At 28.5% G+C, this 21,293-nt stretch overlaps 1 protein-coding gene across 1 annotated transcript; it reads right to left on the reverse strand.

Moving 5' to 3' along the window:
* Positions 1 to 4,120: 4,120 nt before the first annotated feature.
* On the reverse strand, positions 4,121 to 16,039 carry LOC112592794 (ras-interacting protein RIP3-like). Its single transcript, XM_025336944.1, has 2 exons — positions 15,766 to 16,039; positions 4,121 to 5,684 (listed from the first exon to the last, which is right to left on the reverse strand). The coding sequence occupies exon 2, from the start codon at positions 5,570 to 5,572 to the stop codon at positions 4,121 to 4,123; it is 1,452 nt and encodes a 483-aa protein (XP_025192729.1). The 5' UTR covers positions 5,573 to 5,684; positions 15,766 to 16,039.
* Positions 16,040 to 21,293: the final 5,254 nt, after the last annotated feature.

Genomic DNA, 21,293 nt, shown 5'->3' on the forward strand with positions numbered 1-21,293 from the left:
ATCCCTCTCCTTAATTGTTTTTATACTAAAAATTCTACAGTTCATAAAATACACCATATTTTAATCAGATAGATTTTCTAAGTAAATTAAATTTTATCGCTACATTAAATCATGTTATATTTTCCCATAAAATCTTAGTTGTTTGAGTTAAAGATTTTTGATAAATACATTAGTTATTTGTATTTCATTGTATTATTTATTTTATTTAATAAAAAATGTAAATTGTGTGCACCATTACACTATTATAACATTACGCTTCATAAAGTAAAATTAAATGGATCTTCAGTCTCTATTATTTAACGAATTGTATATACCTACCTAAAGTCTTAACCAACTTTTAAGACTGACCATACTGAACAGGTAAATATAGTATACCGTTTGAATGTCAACATTGATTTTCCCATTTTAATAGATTTACGACAATCAATATTGAAATACTTTTAATATATACTTAAAGTCGTGAATAACAACACGACACTTTCCAACATTATCAATTGTGTAAGTATCTATAGTTAAATAATACAAAGAGTCTATAACTTGTCAACCACCATTAAATATTGTTATGTAAAGGTTGTAACTATAAGCATTAAACACGTTAAAGTATAATACAATAATAGTTTACTATTAAATAACGTATAGAATATTATACTCGCCCAAATGATCCTTTTTATTCACTCAAACGATTTATGTATACAAGAAATGCAACTTAATTGTAAGATATTAATTTTCAAGAAAAAAAAAGGTTAAGATTCGCACCAACGACCAACATAAATAAAATGTGCATTAAATAATTAAAATAACTAACTATAGATATTCATAAAATAAGTATATAGTGTATTTTTTTAAGTTTTAAGATTGTCTACATAATAATTACTATAAAATAATAGTATGATGTTATTTTAAACGTGCGAAATATTTTGTCAACTTATCTTTTTGTTTTAAAATACATATTATATACACCTATTGGCTATTATTATGTGTAATACGTACGCGACGTATAAGTTACTATGAGTCATATAGAATATTACAATAATGGCTATTATTCGACCATTATGTTTACACAAACTGAAATTATATGAGTAAATACACCTCTATATATGAGTATGATATTAATATATAGTTATTGTTTAAAGCTACTCAGACGTAACGATTGTAAATCTATTAAATTGACAAACTTTACTAATTCTAATGTCAATATAATCAATAAATAGGTAATATCGATAATTTATTAATTAATCAATATAGATCAATTTCTAGAAGAGGGACTTTATATAATATACATGATTATTATAATCTATAATATTATCAATAAAAACGTTACTATAACGGTAGGTAGTGCAAAGACGAGAATTTTATTTTTTATCCGAATAAATTCTAAAACCTTATCAAATGGACTACGTGTTTTCGCTTAACTGAAAGTAATAAAGCTAGAGATTAAACATCTTGAGTCCCATTTCACCAAAATGTTTTCGTACTGCACAACACAAGACTCACGTGAATCTAACGACATGACATGATGGACAGAGAGAAAATCACCAACGGTGGCGATTATCGACGATATTATTCTAAAATCTAACTAATGATACAAAATTTTTCCGATGACTCGCTATTGCACTGCACAAAATTTACATATTCACGAACTGCAGTAACGTGAAAATGCTTTGTTCAAAAATCGTTGAAAATTAAACAGAATTGAGAATTATAACGAGAATAAAGCGACCTACGGCCACAGTTTTCCATTAATACTAACACAGAAAAATATCACGAATATAAATCTAGGCTCTCACTACACGTATCGCATCGTGTTTCATATATTTAATAGATAGATAACAAAATGTTGGTAAGACGTTACATACAAGTTAAATATATTCAACTATACGCAACACTGCAGTGTAGTAAGAGCTCAGCACAACGTTAACTATAGATATATGCCACAACCGTGGTATAAAATCTACCGTTTCGACTGTAATATAAATTTGGTTACCATGATATTTTTTGTTACTGGTGGGTTTCACTAATCCAACAAAACACAATCAACTCTAACCATTTTCTCAGAATAACAACGGTTCTCGATGAAACTGTAATCGTGTAATCATTTATGATTGTATACTAATAATTTATTATTTATCATAATACAGTATGTTAAAACTCTAGCGAAAGAGTCTAGTACGTAAGTTTGTGAAACTCATAATTTCCGGCCCAATAAAATGTATCTCTTGAACTCCGAGAATTTTATATTCAATATAGGATTAGGTGAAACGCACATCATGTTACATTTGTTGCTTATACTCGTAAGTTGCTTCTAGAGATAAACAGTTATTCTCATACATATTTATAGTGTTATTGGCGTTTGAATTCATTATAATTTGTGTACGCTTAGATTAGTTTATAAAATCCAAGTTAAGTCTTAGTGAAAAGTCTCGTAAATCGTTGTGAGAAAAATGTTAGTAAATTATCGGTTATTGTCAGGTTAGGTAACTTTTGAAATAAAAAAAAAGTTTTTACCATTCATTTTGGAAGCTGATTCGAGAGTGAAGTCAGTGGCGGCTCGTCAGGAGAGACAAGTGAGACTCAGCCTCACTTAACTATTGTAAAAGAAAAGGAGGTTATACTATAATTATAGTTGATTTTAAGAATATTATATTCAATAATATAATAAATATTTTAAAACACAAAAGTTTTTGTTTTTATATATTATTTTAATGACAGAACAAATTTATTTTGTTGTGTATAATATTAATTATCATAGTAGGTAGATAATGATAACATATATTTCGTCACTATTATCAAGAATCACGATCAAGATTTTCGTGGAACAAGTAAGTAACCTCGACGAAAGCCGAAGAGTGCCGGTAGGCTAATAATATTTAGCCTCAGACGAGCTGGACGGCCCTACAGTTATAAAATATATAATGGTAGAGGGAGAAGTCGGAATTTCATTATGAAATAAGGCTGAATGATACAGGCCTCAGAATTTGTCAACATTCTCTATTAATCATTTGTCGAAGCGACATAACTTCCACTAATAGAAATAGGAACAGAGAAGTTGCCATAACGTCGTATAGTTTGCATAGGTAACTCAAAGACAGGAGAATAGATCTAATTTATAAAACATAGTATAAAAAAACATATTTCTTTTCTTTTATTTTAGTAAATGAAATTTATGTAATTAGTATTTTTTTTTTAGTTAACTTTATTTTAACATTTTATATAAATAATATATGCTTTATTTATGGTTAATTATTTATATGTTAAAGGTTATAATTAAATATTAATTGTATTATTTTGAAAGCTAACTTAAAACTCATTTTTATATTTTAACAGCATTTTTTCTACCATGCATTTTGAAAACATCTACCTCACCCCTCATACGGTTCACAAGCTACAACTGAGTGAAGTAGACGGAGTATTTGCTCTTCTATGATAACTTAAAGTTTTTAGAACTAAACAACAAGAACCTTCATTTTGTTTAGCCCTAGTTTTGATTTATATGGCCACCACTATTTTGATTAGTTAATTATTAGGTTTGATTCATATCAAATTATAGATCTCTAGCTGGATCAATCGACTCACTATGTGTATTCTTAGTAGTGTATACAATTATATGTATATATATATTAAAATAAAATAAGTAATTGTAATTATAAATAGATTATCTTAAGTTTAAAGAAAAAGAAAGTACTTTATGCATATTATACTTAATTTAAAACAAAGTACAATAAATATCCAAAAGAATACGGTTGGTAAAAGTTCGTCAATTTTACTACACCGTATGTACGACGTGATAAATATCATAAATAAGTATCTATATATATATATTATGTCAACAAAGCTCGCGGTTATATTGAAAAATAAACAAAAGGTTGTGTAAACGGCGATAGAAAAAAAACGCACGTGCGGGGTACTTCGCGTGCATTATGTAAATCAACACCTGTAAGGACTAAGGGGTCTACCTACTATTATGATATAAGTATATAACATTATGATAAAATAATACTCATAATATAACACGGTGATCGTTACTACCACGTATTTGTTACTAAACGTGTTGAAACGCGTTCGTGGTCAACGTAATACATGAAATAACATTACCGCGTAATCGGATACCGAAAGATGTGAACTACTTACCGATGACCAGCCGATGACCGTTTCTGACGTTCAGTATTCGCTGCACCTCGCCCGCCTCGCTACCGGACTCGCTGCCGGACTGTTGGTAGTGCTGGTGCTGCTGCGACGGCGACGACGGTGACCACCACCGATTCGGCGGCGGCGGCGGCGGTTGCTGCTGCTGCGGTTGTCGCAAGGGGCCGCCGCGCTGCTGCAGCGTGCCGTAAATGGCCGACGTGGACGGGCTCCTCTTGGGCACGAGCGGCAGTGGCCGTTCAGCGGCCACCGGAGATTCGGTCGACCGTTGACGCGTGGGCGGTTGCGGGGACGGGCCCTTCTTGGTGGGCCAGTACGCGGGCGGTTCGGACGGCCCCGGCGAAAAGCTCACCTTCTTCGGGCTGCAGCCAGACGACGGTGACGGCGGCGTCTGCCCGGCGACTGACGACGAGTCGGTGGCGGCGGGCTCTTGCAGGGTGCCCCTCTTGAAAATCGGCTGAAACCTCTTCTCGCCCACGGCGACGGCAGCCGTGACGACGTCCTCTTCTGTCTCGTAAATGGTCGACTGCCGGCCCGGCGATTCCCGGACGCACCCGATGGTGGCCCGGTGCGGCGACCCGCGGACGAACGGGCCCGCGGCGCCGGCGCCCACGTTGCCGTAGATGGCTTGTTGCTGTTGCTGTTGCTGTTGTTGTTGTTGTTGTTGTTGTAGTTGATTTTGCTGTTGCAGTCGATGTTGGCGGACGGCAGCAGCGTACACCGCAGTAGATGACGATTGCGGCGCGGTGATCTTGACCTGCGCGCCGACGGGCATGAGCAACAACCTTTGCTGCTGCTGCTGGTGCTGGTGCTGCTGCTGCTGCTGACCACCGCCGCCGTTTCTGTTGTTGTAATACTGCGAATAAGGTATGATGGGAGCGGACCGCCTGCCCGACGGCGAGGGAAGAAGCGACGACGTCGACGACGATGACAACAGCGAGCACGGGCTGTCGGTCCGACGTTCGCCGCCACCGTAATTGGCATTGACGTCCCGGTCGAAAGATCCAGGACTGACGCTCCGGGACCGGAAGTCGGTCACGTCGTTTGCGTGCCGGTCCAGTCCCTGGGCATAGCGAAACCGCTGCAGTTGCGCTTGCTGATGCTGCTGTTGCTGCAACCGATACGCCGCGTTTCCGGCCGAGTTACCGTTTCCGTTGTTGTTAACGAACGCCGTCTCGATAATGGTCTTCTTGTTGCAAGTCGGTAGACTGTTGCTGGACGCTTGGCGGCGTTGATGGTTGTGAACGGCCGCGTTACCGACTTCCGCCGACGACGTTGCTGCCGCCGCCGCCGCTTGCTTGTTCTTGTGGTCGCTGCCCGCGAATATGGCTGGCATCAGCAGCCTCCGTATGCCCTTTTTTTTGACGCAGTTGTCGACGTCCGGCGATTCCGCCGACGCGGTAGCAGTCGTCGCTACCGTAGGGCCCATATTATAATTTCGGAAGACGAGCACTACTGTGCGAAGTTTCAACGGTAAATTCTATATTAATAAATACGCTCCGTGACGGACGACTTGGCGGGTACACCTCACGCACCTGAAACTGACATTGTATTTCTGATTAGAATGTGCACGAAAACAAGAAACAAATATTATATAATAACGATAGGTAATAACAATAAATTACAATTATGCGCGCACGTGTGTGTGAGGTATACACTATACACACGTTATACGGCATTGTTTGTACTGGACGTTGTTATTGATGAGGCGGTTCATCCATTGTTGGACGAACGGGTTAATAATATTGTATATGAATTACGATTGTCCCCAATACATACACTATACAGGACGCTCATAAACAGTGCAACAAACGTTGACCATCTGTCTTGAGAAAGAAACCCCATTTCAACAGCGCAATAATAATATAAACGCGTACACGCAAAGTGTTTATAGTTAGAATAATAGAATACCTATATAAAACAATTTTTCGTCATAAAAAATAGGTTCATTCAAAAATGTTCCATCCATACGTTTGATACTGATCACCCTGTATTAAATCCAACGCCATTGAGTAAAGAAAGGATGGTAGTAAATCTCAACTCCCCCGAAATCGTTTGACTCCATTGAAAAGATCGAGTTCCTCTACAATAAAAGGTACACCACAAAGCATGGGTAGAAAATAACTGATCGATGATTAGAGGTTTACGCTCTGATAGGCGCGTTAAATCAATATATGACTACCGAATGACATAACGAGATGTATTTTTCATTTTCTCTAATATTGATTTTTTTTTTATTTTTTTTTTTTTATTATATACAATAACAAAATTTTAAAGGATAGACATCAATTGTTTATATATGTAATTGAAAAAATTAATACCGTTTTGTATCACAAAATATTTAAAGTTAAAATTCAATTTAATAATTATAAAATAATACATATTAAATATAATGTATATTATGCATAAGTATTTATGTTATATAACGTATAAAATGCACATCGAGTTCACAGTATTTATAAAAAAAAAAATTCAACTTAAGTAGCCTGTTCATTTTACTAATTTTAATAATTTTTTTAATTAAAATATACACCGTCGGTAAATGTATTTAGGTTAACTATAATTCAAAACACTGGTTTATCTATTCAAGAATACGCTAAATTCCTTAAAGTTATTCCTTTTTTCATACTATTTAAAATCGTTATCAGGATAAGAAAAAATTTAAACCATAAAATATTATACATTAAAAATTAATTTTTCGTGCTAACAAAAAACATTAAACAAGACTAATGGACCTTCATGATGACACATATAAAATTAATCACTAATTAATGTGAACATTGGGATGTATACTTAACATTCCCGTTCACAGAATAAATAACAGAGTGTAAATAAATAACTTTTTATCATAAATGAAATTGACTATAAAAAATCCATTGAAAAATATTTAACTCTATAGGTAAGTACATAGTTCAATATTATGAATAGATTGAGAAATAAATTATTCTGATTCATTCCCTGTTTAATATAATGATATTAAAATTAGTGAATGAATGATATTTTTTAATAGAACACTAATAATTAATCTGTTTATTCAACATATTTTATTTATTACTTGTATAATATTCTTGATAATATTACATGTATAACATATGTAAACAATAAAATGTAGTTTTAATGATAGTTGATTTACATTCTCTAAGCCATTTCTCAATGATATATTACGAATTATTTACCTACATTAATACTTATGTCTAATAATATCAATGTAAAAATGTAGAAATTCAACTCACCAATCAAATTGTATACTTTCTAAAATTTAAGTTTATTATTAAAAATACTTTCAATTAAATTTTCGGAATTAACTATTTCATAACACTAAATTTCTGCTTTCTATAAAAACTGTTTTGTGTTTTAATATTATCATAAAAATATTTATTAAAATTACCTATTGTTCATTTTAAAATATATTGTATACATATATTATGCTAAAAGACTTATCTATTACAATAACTTAAAAGTTTAAATTATTTAAATTTAAATATTTTTTATTACATTTTTCCAACATATATGATGAAATTGATAAATACTATACTAAATTAATTATATACCAAGCCAAATACACTCAGATATCTTAGATATTTATTATTTATTTATTGAAAAATGTTAAAATAAAAATTAATAAGAGTATATAAATTCTCTTACAATAATAATTATTGACTTATCGGTCCTAATCCAATATGTGCCATGATAAAATATAGTTATTTATAGGCAATAGGCATTCATAATTCTTTCTCTACTTTACACTATAAAAGGTACATGTATAAGGCATGACTTTTCTATAAAATGTATCCTCAATACATAATTAAATATTTTATTTAAAATAATTTTGCTTAACACAACATATAATATGATTAAATATAAGTATCGTAATTCATAATCAATTAAAATATCATCTTTAAAGAACAAAAAAACTTAAATATTATTAAGAATAGTTTTAAGAAAATTAACGATATACTATACATTATACAATACTTGCAAGTTTTATAAAAAATTATAGTGAATTTATATAATTTAATTAAATCTTAACATTTGTTAAAATATATATATATATTTACAAAAACAATTTATGATAACAAAATTTAAAAATTATAAGCACACATTTTTTAGAGCGTATCACGTAATCAATTAAACTTACAAAGTCATACGAAGGATATTAAGAATTATTATTGATCTGTTTTACAGGATAACGTTTCGAATATTTTATAAAAGCCACGTATGTATATTATTTTCACTCATTGTTCCATTATGTATTAATCAATATTCATTAGCTCATGACTATTCAAGGGATCAAAACACTAAGACAGGGGATTCAGATCGTCTTATGTATAAAATACAGTTTTTATTTAAAAAAATACCGTATCAAAAATAATAATTAATAAATAACTTAAAACTAATTTATTTCCGTTCTCTTAAAATAAATTTAACATATCTATGCTATAATATTTTGATTTTTAAAATAAAATGTTACGCTTGGTTATAATGAATAATTATTTATGAAAAAAAAAAATGAATTAAAATTAAAAAATTATACTAATACTTATTATATTATAGGCATAATAAGCTATACTTCATGAAAATATTTTTATTTAATGAGTTTCAAACCGATTTACTACTTCACTAAAATCATTTTTTTCCTGTAATTTGGATAAAAAAAATATTCAAACACTTATTATACAATATTTTTTTTTCAGTTTTGTATTATTGATTATTACAAATTATCTATAACGAAATACTTGTAAATAAAAACTATTTTAACTCGTAATACTAAAAAACTTTCATGCTAAAAAAATATTTTTCTTTATAATTTGCATTAGATATAGAGGACTATACTTCCGTCAATACATCATTTTGTCAGATATGTTTCATCATATTATGATAAATTATTTGGTTCAAACTTAATAAAATTATGAATTTCGAATACTGCAGCTGTATTAAAGGATATCTATAATATAAGATTGTACAATTGAACAATCGTGCAGTGAATAGTGATATACAAAACTATTATCAATGAATTTTCTAAATTCATCACACTATTTTCCAAAATATGATGAGTACAGGATACCTATGATTAGATTTCTTATTAACTTAATAGAAACATCTTAAACAAGGTTACTAGTTTACGTTTATTCGGAAAATGTATCTGAAGAAATCACAAAAAAATCAAAATGACCTTATATTATTGGCCCATTGTTGTATGCCTAAACAATACCATATAATTGGGTAAATTTACGTCTTAACATCTAGTTGTTGGCTGTTGTCATTGACATCGAATATAGTTGTACACATTTTAGCCAAAATAATAAGAAAGCGTGATTTTCTGTAAAAATATGTATTCTTATACATATAAATAATAATATTTTTTATAAATATCCAAACAAATGACGGTTATTTAAAGGAAGACATTATGCTAAAATATTCTAACATATGTTTCTCTGATTCATTTTATTTAATTTTATACTCATACACTTATTAAAAAAAAATATATATATTATTCTATTATAATCTTGTTAAAATATTATTTTATATAATATTATTATAATTATGTTTAAAAATGTATTATGTAATAATACATTCCAAGTCATGTAATTTAATAATAACAGTAAATATAATTCTTTGTACGTGAGTATTACCCATTTCCCCCGTCTTAATTTTCTCTTATTAAATACATGTTTACATTCATTTAACACGAGTTATCCTACGTCCAACATTGACCCCATTCAGTTTTAAATTATGATGGAGGCTTACTAGTTACTCGACAAAAGATAATATTATTATTATTATACAATATTCATAAGCAATATAGCAGCATTACTGATACTCATATTTTTTATTAATCCCATCCGACATATTATTTATGAATGAATTCAACAATTTTATGTAATAACATATATCGTACACTAAATACTAAAAATAAAACAAATACATGTTTTATTATTTATGATATTTATGAATATATATTTCAGATTCCTATGTAATATGTAATTATAATAATTAGATATATATTGTAATAGCCAATAGGTATAGTTGGAATTATACTGAATCGTCCATGAAAATGAAAATATAAGTTATAACCATTGATTTGATATATCTATCTACTGTTAATATTCAATAAGTAATAATAAAAATAACGTATTTATGCTTTGATAATCATTTGATAAATTACTCCTTGCTCATTTCAACGGACAATAACTATATTTATTTTTATTATTTGCACAAAAAATTATTTTGACAAGCCCTATAAATATGTGCTCCTAATTGACTTCAAGGCTGAAATATTAACTTAAATATGACTTTTATGCATTAGTATAGTTATAATTAAGTTATCACTTTCGAATAAAGAACAAAACTGTACAATTTAAATGTAGTTAAATTACACGTGACGACTAAAAACTTAAGTGTAAATTACTTTATAAAATAATAACTTGCTAGTAGTGTATAACCAAATGTATAACAAATATAAAATAAATTGAATCGTTTAACTCGAAGATTTTATAATACTTTTTGACATAATTATATATATATATATATATATATATATATATTACAATATTTACATACATTTTTTTTTTAATTAAGATATTAGAGTTCCAGTATAAACCCACCTGTAAAAATATTATCAGTTAGTAAAACTGATTAGATAAAAAGACTACACTTCACAGACTGTTTTATATTGTTCTGTATGTTATGGTATCATATATATATATATCATACTAATTATTTTGAAATTTCGTAGTTTGAAATTTACAATTCATACAAATGTGTTTAATAACACTAAATTATAACAAACTGTTTTTAGATTTGTGAATTATTCTACCTGCGTTTTTAAAATTAAAATCGATAGCCAAGTCTTTGATTACGTTTAGTCGTTATAAAAACCGATTCAATATTATTTTTAATTTTTACATATCTTTCAATCACAATCATATATTTTAAAACATGAATTAATCTAGAATTGATTAAATATTAAATGCTATTTACTATGAAATGCAATGATAAGTGAACTAAAAAACATAATTTTTATATATTATATATTCACATTTTATATAGTACAGAAAAAGAAAATATTATATTTAAAATATACCAAAAATTCTAATACTGATGTCTGATGACCAATACAATTTTGATGAGTTAATTTTCTTTACAAAAAACTTTTAAATCAAATATGAAATAGAATAATCATTTTCTTTTGAAATATTAATTTTTTTAAAAGACGTTCTTAAAAGATGTGCATATTTCATGAAGTGTGATGTGCTCAGATATTAAATTTCTACACAAGCCAATAAACTAAAAAACCAAATAACATACCTACATACAAGATACTCAATATATACTGTTAAAATCCTCAATCGCATCCTCGCGGCTATATTTAGAATACGTGTTTATTGTGAACTCTTTCCGACTGGAAATGAAACTATACTTCAATATAATACCACAATATAATCGATTCGTCGCTGTCATTCCGGTCTATATACATTCGATATTTTGACGTAGCAGCTGCGTCTTGAAATTTCTGATATTAAATAAACTTTAATTTAAAATCTAGATACTAGGTTTAAAAAAAATTAAATAAGATTTTGAGCATATATAAATACTATATTTTTTTTCTAAAATGTTCAAATAAAAAGGATATTAAACTTATATTATAATATACTTAAGTCAAGAAACAAAAACACAATGTAAATTTGATAAATGTTTTTATGACAAACCCATAATATGTAATATGTAATATGTATGGTTTGTGTTTAATTTATTAAGTTGTCCATGAAATATTAAATAAATATAAGTGTGAACATATAAAATATAGTTTATCTAGAAAATTTGAGAAAAAAGATTAGTCGATTTACTATCATCCTTATAAACAAACAATACGATTTGCTCTTTAATCCATGATTTTTTGTTTAACCTTCTGTTAAAAGATAAATCTATTTTACAATAAATTAAAAAGTTCAAAAGTATAACTACCTATGTATTTTGTTTTAAAATGTATTTCGTATATTTTCACGATAATAAGCAAAAAAAAATTTTGTTGCATTATTGTAGACGTACAATAAATTTACATATATACAACAAAGTGAGTAGGGACCTATAAATATATGCACAATGTAATAGTAAAACGTATACTGTATATATTTGAACAACCATCCCCACCACTATACTTATTAAGTGTCACGTGCACTTTTTTGAAGTGATCCAACCACTATAGTATTTCAATATTACATCATACGCAACTATACACTAAATAGACGCTATAGTTAACAGCATAATTAATATCCATTATAACGTCATGATAACAACTAAATAATTATATAGAATAATAAAATATTGATCTTCCATATACTATTATAAACTATATGATGTTATAATTAAACACAATAGGATTGAATTTTACGTAAGTTTAATTATTGGATTAAATTGTATTATGATAGATGTTTAAAAATAAGGAACATTAAGTCTCATTCTCTCATCTATTCATGATAGATGTGTCTTCATTAAAACTTAACAAACCTTTTACATCATACAAAAAAACTTAAAATACCTAAATAAATAATTTAACTTATAAATTCTATAAAAAGATACCAGCTATTTTTTGTACTAAATGCTTACATAATCATTAAAAAAAGTCACTATAATAATAGATTTGTTAAATTTGAAATCAATGATAAAATATTGTACTCGTATGAAAAACCATTTTTAACGGAGGTTATGAGCCAGTCTTTATTTCTATAAAAATATCTTATAATAATCTATTTATAACACAATTATAGTATTTAAATAGTACTTTTTTATATATATTTATGAAATAAGAAAGGTTAAATTATTTTTTGTTAAAAACATCGCATACCTATAAACTTCCAAACAAAATATTAATTATTGCAATATATATAATAATATATATTATTATTTCTACTTATAACTCTAGTTATTAATATAAAATTAGTAGTATGATAATAACTTAAAATTATTCTATGTGGAAATTATCGTTGCGTATATAATACTAATAAACGTAATGATGAAATGTTTCAAATCTCTTAAGTTAATATTTATTGAATTGCAATAAAATGCCTATCTAACTAAAATCATTTTAAAAAGAATAGTGGTATTTTTTTTCTTTCAAATAATACGCACAATTAACTATGTAAAATTTTGAACTCATGTGCTCAAATAAAAATTATGCATTCATGATGTATTTTCATTAATTAAAAATGATGTAAAAAAAGAACCTTGGATTACATTTTCAAATTTTTTTATCAAAAAAAAAAAAAAAAACAAACAAACAAACAAACTAAACATTTTAAATGTCTATAAATGGCTTTAAAATATTTGAAAATTATACATTGTATCCACGTTTAAAATAATACAAATATTCTGTGAAAATTTCAATTATCTATGATAATTCAATTTTAAATAACAGCAAAAAATACGAAGTATAGCCATTCTTAAAGTTAAAAATTAAAATTTTAAAAGTAAAAGTTCCCTAATTATATAATATTATATTCATATTATAGATATTTTTATAAATTATACTGCAGTCATAAGGCTTGGTTAGTATATAAAATTAACAATCGGGTATAGATATCTGTATTAACGAAAAACAATAAATAGTTTTTTTCATTTTTGAACATAATATTATACTTGTTTAATTATATATTATATGCAAACCAAAAAAAATATTTTATTAATTAACAAAAATATTATCGTACCTATTATTTTTTTTTCTACAAAAAAAAAGAATAATAAATAATGACAATTATCACAATAATACAATTTTTATGAAAAATAATCAAATAAATTACGTCATATATTAAAAAAATAAATATATTTATTCCTCATAAACCCATTTATAAGACTATTCCAATAACATTAAATTTAAGTCCTTACAGTAATTTTAAAATTACGATACTATGAAATAGTTATTGAAATAGGTTGTACATAGGAATATCATAAATTAATCGTTAGCAATTAGTATACATCGTAATATAGATGTTATACATATATTTTATTACATAAATACCAGTAGTTAGTTAATTTAATTTTAATAAATTAAAAAGTATTAAAATAATTATTTTCAAGAATTTTTTCTTATTCTTAATTAAAATATTACGATATCAAATAGGTATATAAATATAAAAACATCACTACTTTTTAATTCCAATCAATTACGTTAGATTCGTTAAATGATAAGAGAGAGGTATGTTAAAAATATGTTTTTGTTTAATATTTATACATTCAAATTTACCCTATGCATTATCTAAACTTTAAAGAGTTCTAAATTTATTTATTTAACACACATCTGTTAGTTGATCCATCAACATCATAATTTCTAACAAACAAAAATTTGTGTCATTCAAATATACATAAAAAAATATTGTTACTCGTTTATAGGAAAAATTATGGAAAACGTAAAAAAAATGTATAATATACATATTACATTATAGGTTCATTCAAACCATATCAAATAGATAACAATTAAATCAAAACCATTATCTAAAGAAATAATTATTGTTTAAATTCGAATATCGCGGTGTACCTATTAAACTAATGTAATAATTAAGCATGTATGATAGGGTTACCATTTTTACTCTTTTAAAATCATAAAAATATAGAATTCTCAATTTTTTTGTGAATGATATAAATAATGTACTTTCTTATGACCTTTTATATAATAATATTTGATTATAAAGTAATATATAAAGTCATTATTGTGAACAAATAAAATTAAAATACACGTATCTATATAATATTTTACTGCTATAAGTTATAAATTCGAGTTCGGAGAAAACATTAGTCAAAACTGTAAAACGTTATTAAGCATTACAACAAATCTGTTTACAATCTATTGCAACTATATATTTCTGTACCAACTTATTAACTAATTAAAATGATATATTTCAATATTTTTTCGCATTTTACGAAAATACAAATAGAATAATAGTATCAATTATTTTGCTATTTAAATAAATTAATGTGTTATGAGAAAACTTTAATTTTAATTTTACAATTTATATACTATTTTCGAATAAATAATATCTGGTAACTCAATATTATTTGGGTGTGTATACTTCACGTAATTTCTGCAATATTATTTTTTGGTGGTATATTTTTAAAATACTATCTATATAAATATAATATTATTAATATTATAAAATTACCTAAATAGGGTTTCCTCTACATACTCAATATCATAAAAATAATGTCGATAATCATTGTGTACACGAGTACACGACACAAATGACAAATGTGTACATCATTAAGTAGAAACCCCCTCGAACACTGTTCTTATCATTAAGGTATCGAAACCTTTGAAAACATCTAATAAAAAAACAAATGTTTTCCTTAATAACATTGCAAAATATGCCTGTACCCATGATACATGTACAACCATATCTGACGCTACCTATAGTTTTCTTGTATGTACGGTTCCATAACCGAATTTTGTTTTGGCTATTCGCCGACACAAACACACCTAAGCATAATGATCGGGTGTACCTACTCGGGTCGTTAAACGCAGGGGGACGTGCGTTTTATTTATATTACGTACAATATATAGTCAAAATATCAGTTCAGCCCGTTCGAATTATTATTATTGGGTTGTTAATAAACGAAAACTTCAGCACTTACCAGTGGTGTTTGTGTAAATGCCAAATGGAACGAACGTCGAAAAAAAAAATATTACACCGCAAATAAATTCTCGAAAAAATTTCGTCGAAACACACACACACACGCGCGCGCGCACCAAACACCAAACCCGCGAGCAACCGCAACCCGTACAGCAACCGGTCTCGCACGTATACTGATATGCCGACGGACAACGATCGCTGACGAATCGGTTTCGCCGCCGCCGCTGCGCTACAGCTCCTCATCCCAACGGGCGAGCCGAGCCGGTCGTCGTCGTCTTCGTCGGTCTGGGTGCTCACCACTTGCTGCCAACCGAACCGCGGAACGAACCGGTACACGGTTACGCGCGCGCGCAATCTCCAAGATTCAACCGCGGCTGTCGCGCGCGTCCGCACACCGTATGGGTGCCAACGCAACGGAACGAAAAAACATGTTTCATCCCTTACGCGGATTGGTTGGCGTCACTGCTGGCCCGCGCGCGAAGAACGCATTCCGGGGGAACCCGATTTTCTTCCCGTGCAGCTGGCGGTGGTACTCGAGACGTCTAAATCTAGACGACTTCGCTGCTCGTCAGTGCGCTGTGTATTGTCGTCACCGTGACCTTGCAGGCGGTCGCTTTGAATGAACTAGTACAATAATGATACGTTCTCGGCCGCAGAGGTATGTGAGCCCGTTTGAAACGAATGGTAGATACCTTCTGCCACACATTTAACACGCGTCGTGCACTGCCGAAAGACTACAGTACCTATCACCTATGATATTATTAGAAATTATGACGAAACGCGGCAGGTGAAATAATGATACGCGCTGAATGATTACGAAATTTTTAATGATTTTTTTTTTCGAATTTTTGTGATCGATAATATCATTGCGGTGAAAACGAACGTGTGAGATTGACTTGACCAGGCGGAACGCTTGTCAATATTCAACTCACGATATCTGATTATCAATACATATTAGATCCTATTCGAATTAAAATCGTATACAATGAATACTACATTATGCTCAAAAACATGTAAGCGGTAAGCCCTACACCAAACCCGATGGGTTTTGGAGTATAATTATAAAGGTAAATGCTTCGATCCCCGCAACACCGCCTAACTACAAAATCCACACAATTATATTAATGTCACTGCAATTTAAAGCTCTTATATTGAATACAATTATAAACATAATAGTACGAGTACCTATGTATTTCCATAATAATAAATCCATAAAATAACTATAACTAAATTTATTATAGGCTAAATTGAATAAAATGTCTTATTAAGGGCTTTAAAAGGATTAAGATGCGTTAATCCTTCATATAAACTACGCTATTCTTATTTACATACATATATGTTATGATAATTACAATGTAAATTGTAGGTACTTACTACTTAGTAACTTCTTACATTGATATATATATAATAATATAGTATCTCTACATTCTTTGATCAATTAATAGAAAAATTGATTTGGATCATTAATGGTTATTAGCATGTAGCTAAATTCATTCAATTTTTTTTAAGAGCTAATAGTTTAAAAGATATTGAAATTTCCCCAAAAAAAACGAGTATGTAAATATCTATAGTCACAAATCGAATGTATAATTCAAAAATATATATCTATGTAGGTATAAGTATACCTATATCCATTGTAATAATTATTATTTTTTTTAAAACTTATTACATATAAAAACATTACGTAAAAAAAGACTTGTTTAAACCATGAAACCTAGTAATTATTTTCAATTAGGTACCAGATTTTTTTATTGTTTGTCAGCACGCTGCAGCTAGTTATGTCATTAAAATAATATATTACATTTAGATATACGTTGATGGTCTAACGTCTATTATAAGATATATTTTATAATTATTATGACAATCGCAATATACGCAAACAAAATTCATTAAAAATCGACGCGTCAGCAAAAACAAAAAGTTAATTTCTTTATTCTTCCAATGGATATCTATTTATCTATAGGTACCTAGATATCCAGTAGAGGATTGTGTCACCAGATGGCTAAAAAGTTTCCCGCTGGGCCGAAGCCCAATCATGACTCTATGATCGACCCAGTTATCATAAAATTGATTTTATAATTTATTATATACTTGAAATTGCTTTTTTTTATTTTTAAAAATATTTTTATTATCTATAACGTATTTTGGACACGTCTCTGATAATGGGGAGAAAAACTAATACAATTAAAAATAATATGATTACTCGACGAACTATGATAAGGCGGTTAATGGATAATATGTCAAGCGTATGACTTCGATTGTAGATTCAACCGTGCGGTCAGGTTAATAAACGTGAAGATGAAACCCAATAAATTAGGGAAAAAAATAAAAAAACTATCATATTAAGTTTTGGACTTGAAGTATGTTTTACCTTATTTTGTAATTTTTTGATACGATGTCACTGTTTATCAACAAATATTTGTTGTAATGACTTATGTTGAATAACATATCTAAACTTGAATATGACATAATTAATTGATCTATATATTTATTCATTTATATGTTAATAATACTTGTATGGTTTAGGAATGTAATAAATTAGAAATATTAGATCATATATTTAACCCAACTAAAATGATTTTTATTTTTTTATTTTATTACATTTCCACTAAATTATTCGCATTTATGTTATTTTGGGACGGTGAAACTTAATTCTCCCGGGCCGGTTAAAATTCAAAATCCGCCGCTGCACGTACCTATAGCGTGTTGTCATCTTCTATAATTTTGTTACCACTGCCGAGCAAAATATTATTCTGTCTTGTTAAAATTATTGCTGTTTTCAGTTTTGTTTGCAAATGAATTAAAAAAGCCGTAAACACACAGTGTCGCCGTTGCACTTCCCGTGCGGACAACTCATAAATAATAATAATTCTCCTCAACATAACTTAAGTACGCCGGATACCAGTACACCATCTATATAAATGCGTATAATATTATACCGTGCTTTTATATTATACATACTCATAATGCAGTGTCGTGAGGTAGTCATCTTGGCGACCGTAGGTCGTTTTGTGAAAATTGTTTAAAAAATAAAAGAATTACGCTCAGTGTCTATCCTGTGCAAACATTTATTATATTTTATACTTTGAGGGAGGAGGCCTCATATTTACGTGGGATGTTTGTTATATATAGGCACCCCACTACGTATATAGCAGACGAGTATGTATAGTTTGGTATAGAGAGTATGGTTTTAGTATATTTTTACATGTGGCGTACACCTCTACCAATATCTTAAAATGTATACACAATAATCGAAATAAATATTTACATTTTGTATTGGTAAAGAATAAAAACTATTGGAAGTAACTACCAACTGGTAAGAATGTATAATCAAATACTTGCTGTTCAGTGTGAATGACATTCGGCTGTCACAACGATTTTTTTACACTTACGATCAGAATAAAGCCTAGTGAAGGGTGAAGAACAAACAGATAGTCTGAACGATGCGGCTAAATCTTTATAACCCAATTTGCGCACGGGCTATAATAAATTATTTTCCAGCAGTAAACAGTTATCTAATATTATGATTTTTTATTCATCTGATGTGAGAAACAACAATTTCCTACTTGGATTTCTTGTAATTTTCCAATCTTAAATCTTCGTTATCAGAATTTTAGTATACTGCTAAAATTTATTTTCACGATTTAATTAAAATAAATTCGTAGCTATTTTTTTGTTAATTTGAAAGAAATATTATATTTTAATAACCACCGAAAAATCTCAATCATTGGTTGATTATATTTTAATATTTATTATTATATATTGTGATATCAACCTAAAAACTATATTTTCACTTTATTTATGTTCAATGATCAACTAACATGTTTTATTACGGACGGAGTCGAGTATAATTTATTTTAAAATAGGACAAAAACATTATGATTTTATATTACCTATAGTCATGGTGTCTATCACAATATACTAACAATTGGATAGATTTTAGAAATACGTTGTTTTTCGGTCAGCATCGAGAAGATCGCATGTTTCGTATAAATTTACTTATAATACCTATCATTCTGAAAAAAGGACGTTTAAAAAAATACTTCTCTTAATTTGCATAACTTACGTATATATTATCAATATAACATACATTGTATTATACAAGGTCACGTTATATATTATAAATTTATATTGTAAATTAATAAATACTCATTGTATAATATAGGTATATAATTATTTAAAATATGCAAAAATTCAAAATATCTACATTTATGTATAGGTGCACCATTTTTAACGAGACCGTGTTCAATGTTTTTATAACTACTATATAATTTGATATTTATCAACTGCATTTTTCTTAAAAATTACTTTACTGATGAATTTCATATTGCCAAACGAGGATGAAATTATAAGTCTTAGAAGTACATAATAAATTAACTTCTATAAAGGTAACGCGTATCTCATTGTTTAGTGATTCGAAAACCTTTAATTGCAAGAAACCATAGGTAATTTATAGAAGCTTTCTGACTTCCTATATAGGTAGGTATGCAATAAATTATTGTATGTTCGTCTAGGATTAAAACAATTTGTTAACTTTGCAAAGAAATTCTTAAGAAATACTAATGTTCATATTTTCATGCATATAAGTAATTTATAACGAGTGATATACGATGGCGAATAGACCTTTTCCTTTAACACGATTGCGAATGTTTTTACCTACCTTTAATTGTGGGGTGTTGCCAGATTTGGTGTTAGTCAATTACAAATTTTTAAATAATAATTTTTAAAATAATTAGAAAGTAGGTATAAGGGTTTTTTGTTATTACGCTATCAAAACAATTTACATAACCCTATTGTCAAAAAAGATAAATCTAAAATTGAATAAAAATTAAAAATTATAATGGTTATAATTTATAAAATCCACAAGGATCTAATTTCATATTTACTTAAAAAAATAAAAATAAGAAATAAAAAATATAAAAAAACATTTTGAAAACTATTATTTTTTTATTTTTTTTAGTTTATACCTTATGTACTTAACAGCATTATTAATATTTATACTCCGAAATTTTTAATTAATCAGCATTTAAAACATTTCATATTATTTTATATAATTTTATTTTAGTTTTAACGTACAATGTAGCATTGTATTATTTATATCGAATAGTTTTTATTAAAAAAAAATTTTGATTCAATTCCCCAACAAAATAAAACATTTACAGAAATTATAAAATTGGCAACGTAGCCTATAAAAACGTTCGTTTTTCGGCTAAAAAAAACTAATTTTTTGATAAGTGACATTCGCTCGCAATCGTGTTGTATCCATTTATAACAGTTATAATTATGATATTGTACAAACTATTAATTAATAAGTATTTTAAACTAGTATCGATATTGATGAAATAATTTATTATACCTAGTCAAATTATGCAAAGTTCCAATAATTATAGATAATCCTTTAATCGTATCCAAATTGTATTTTATTTGTATCACTTAAAAACAGCAAGATATACTCTCTATGACGTCTAAATAAGTTTTATTTAGATCCGCAAAAATATTTTAAAAATATAAAATATTAAACAATAAATT

The sequence above is a fragment of the Melanaphis sacchari genome, unplaced genomic scaffold (assembly GCF_002803265.2).
Source record: "Melanaphis sacchari strain LSU unplaced genomic scaffold, SCAv2.0 Contig1944_pilon_pilon, whole genome shotgun sequence".
NCBI classification, from domain to species: Eukaryota; Metazoa; Arthropoda; class Insecta; order Hemiptera; family Aphididae; genus Melanaphis; species Melanaphis sacchari.

Excerpts from the sequence above, each read along its gene's own strand:
- LOC112592794 (XM_025336944.1), bottom strand. The coding sequence starts at position 5,572 with ATGGGCCCTACGGTAGCGACGACTGCTACCGCGTCGGCGGAATCGCCG.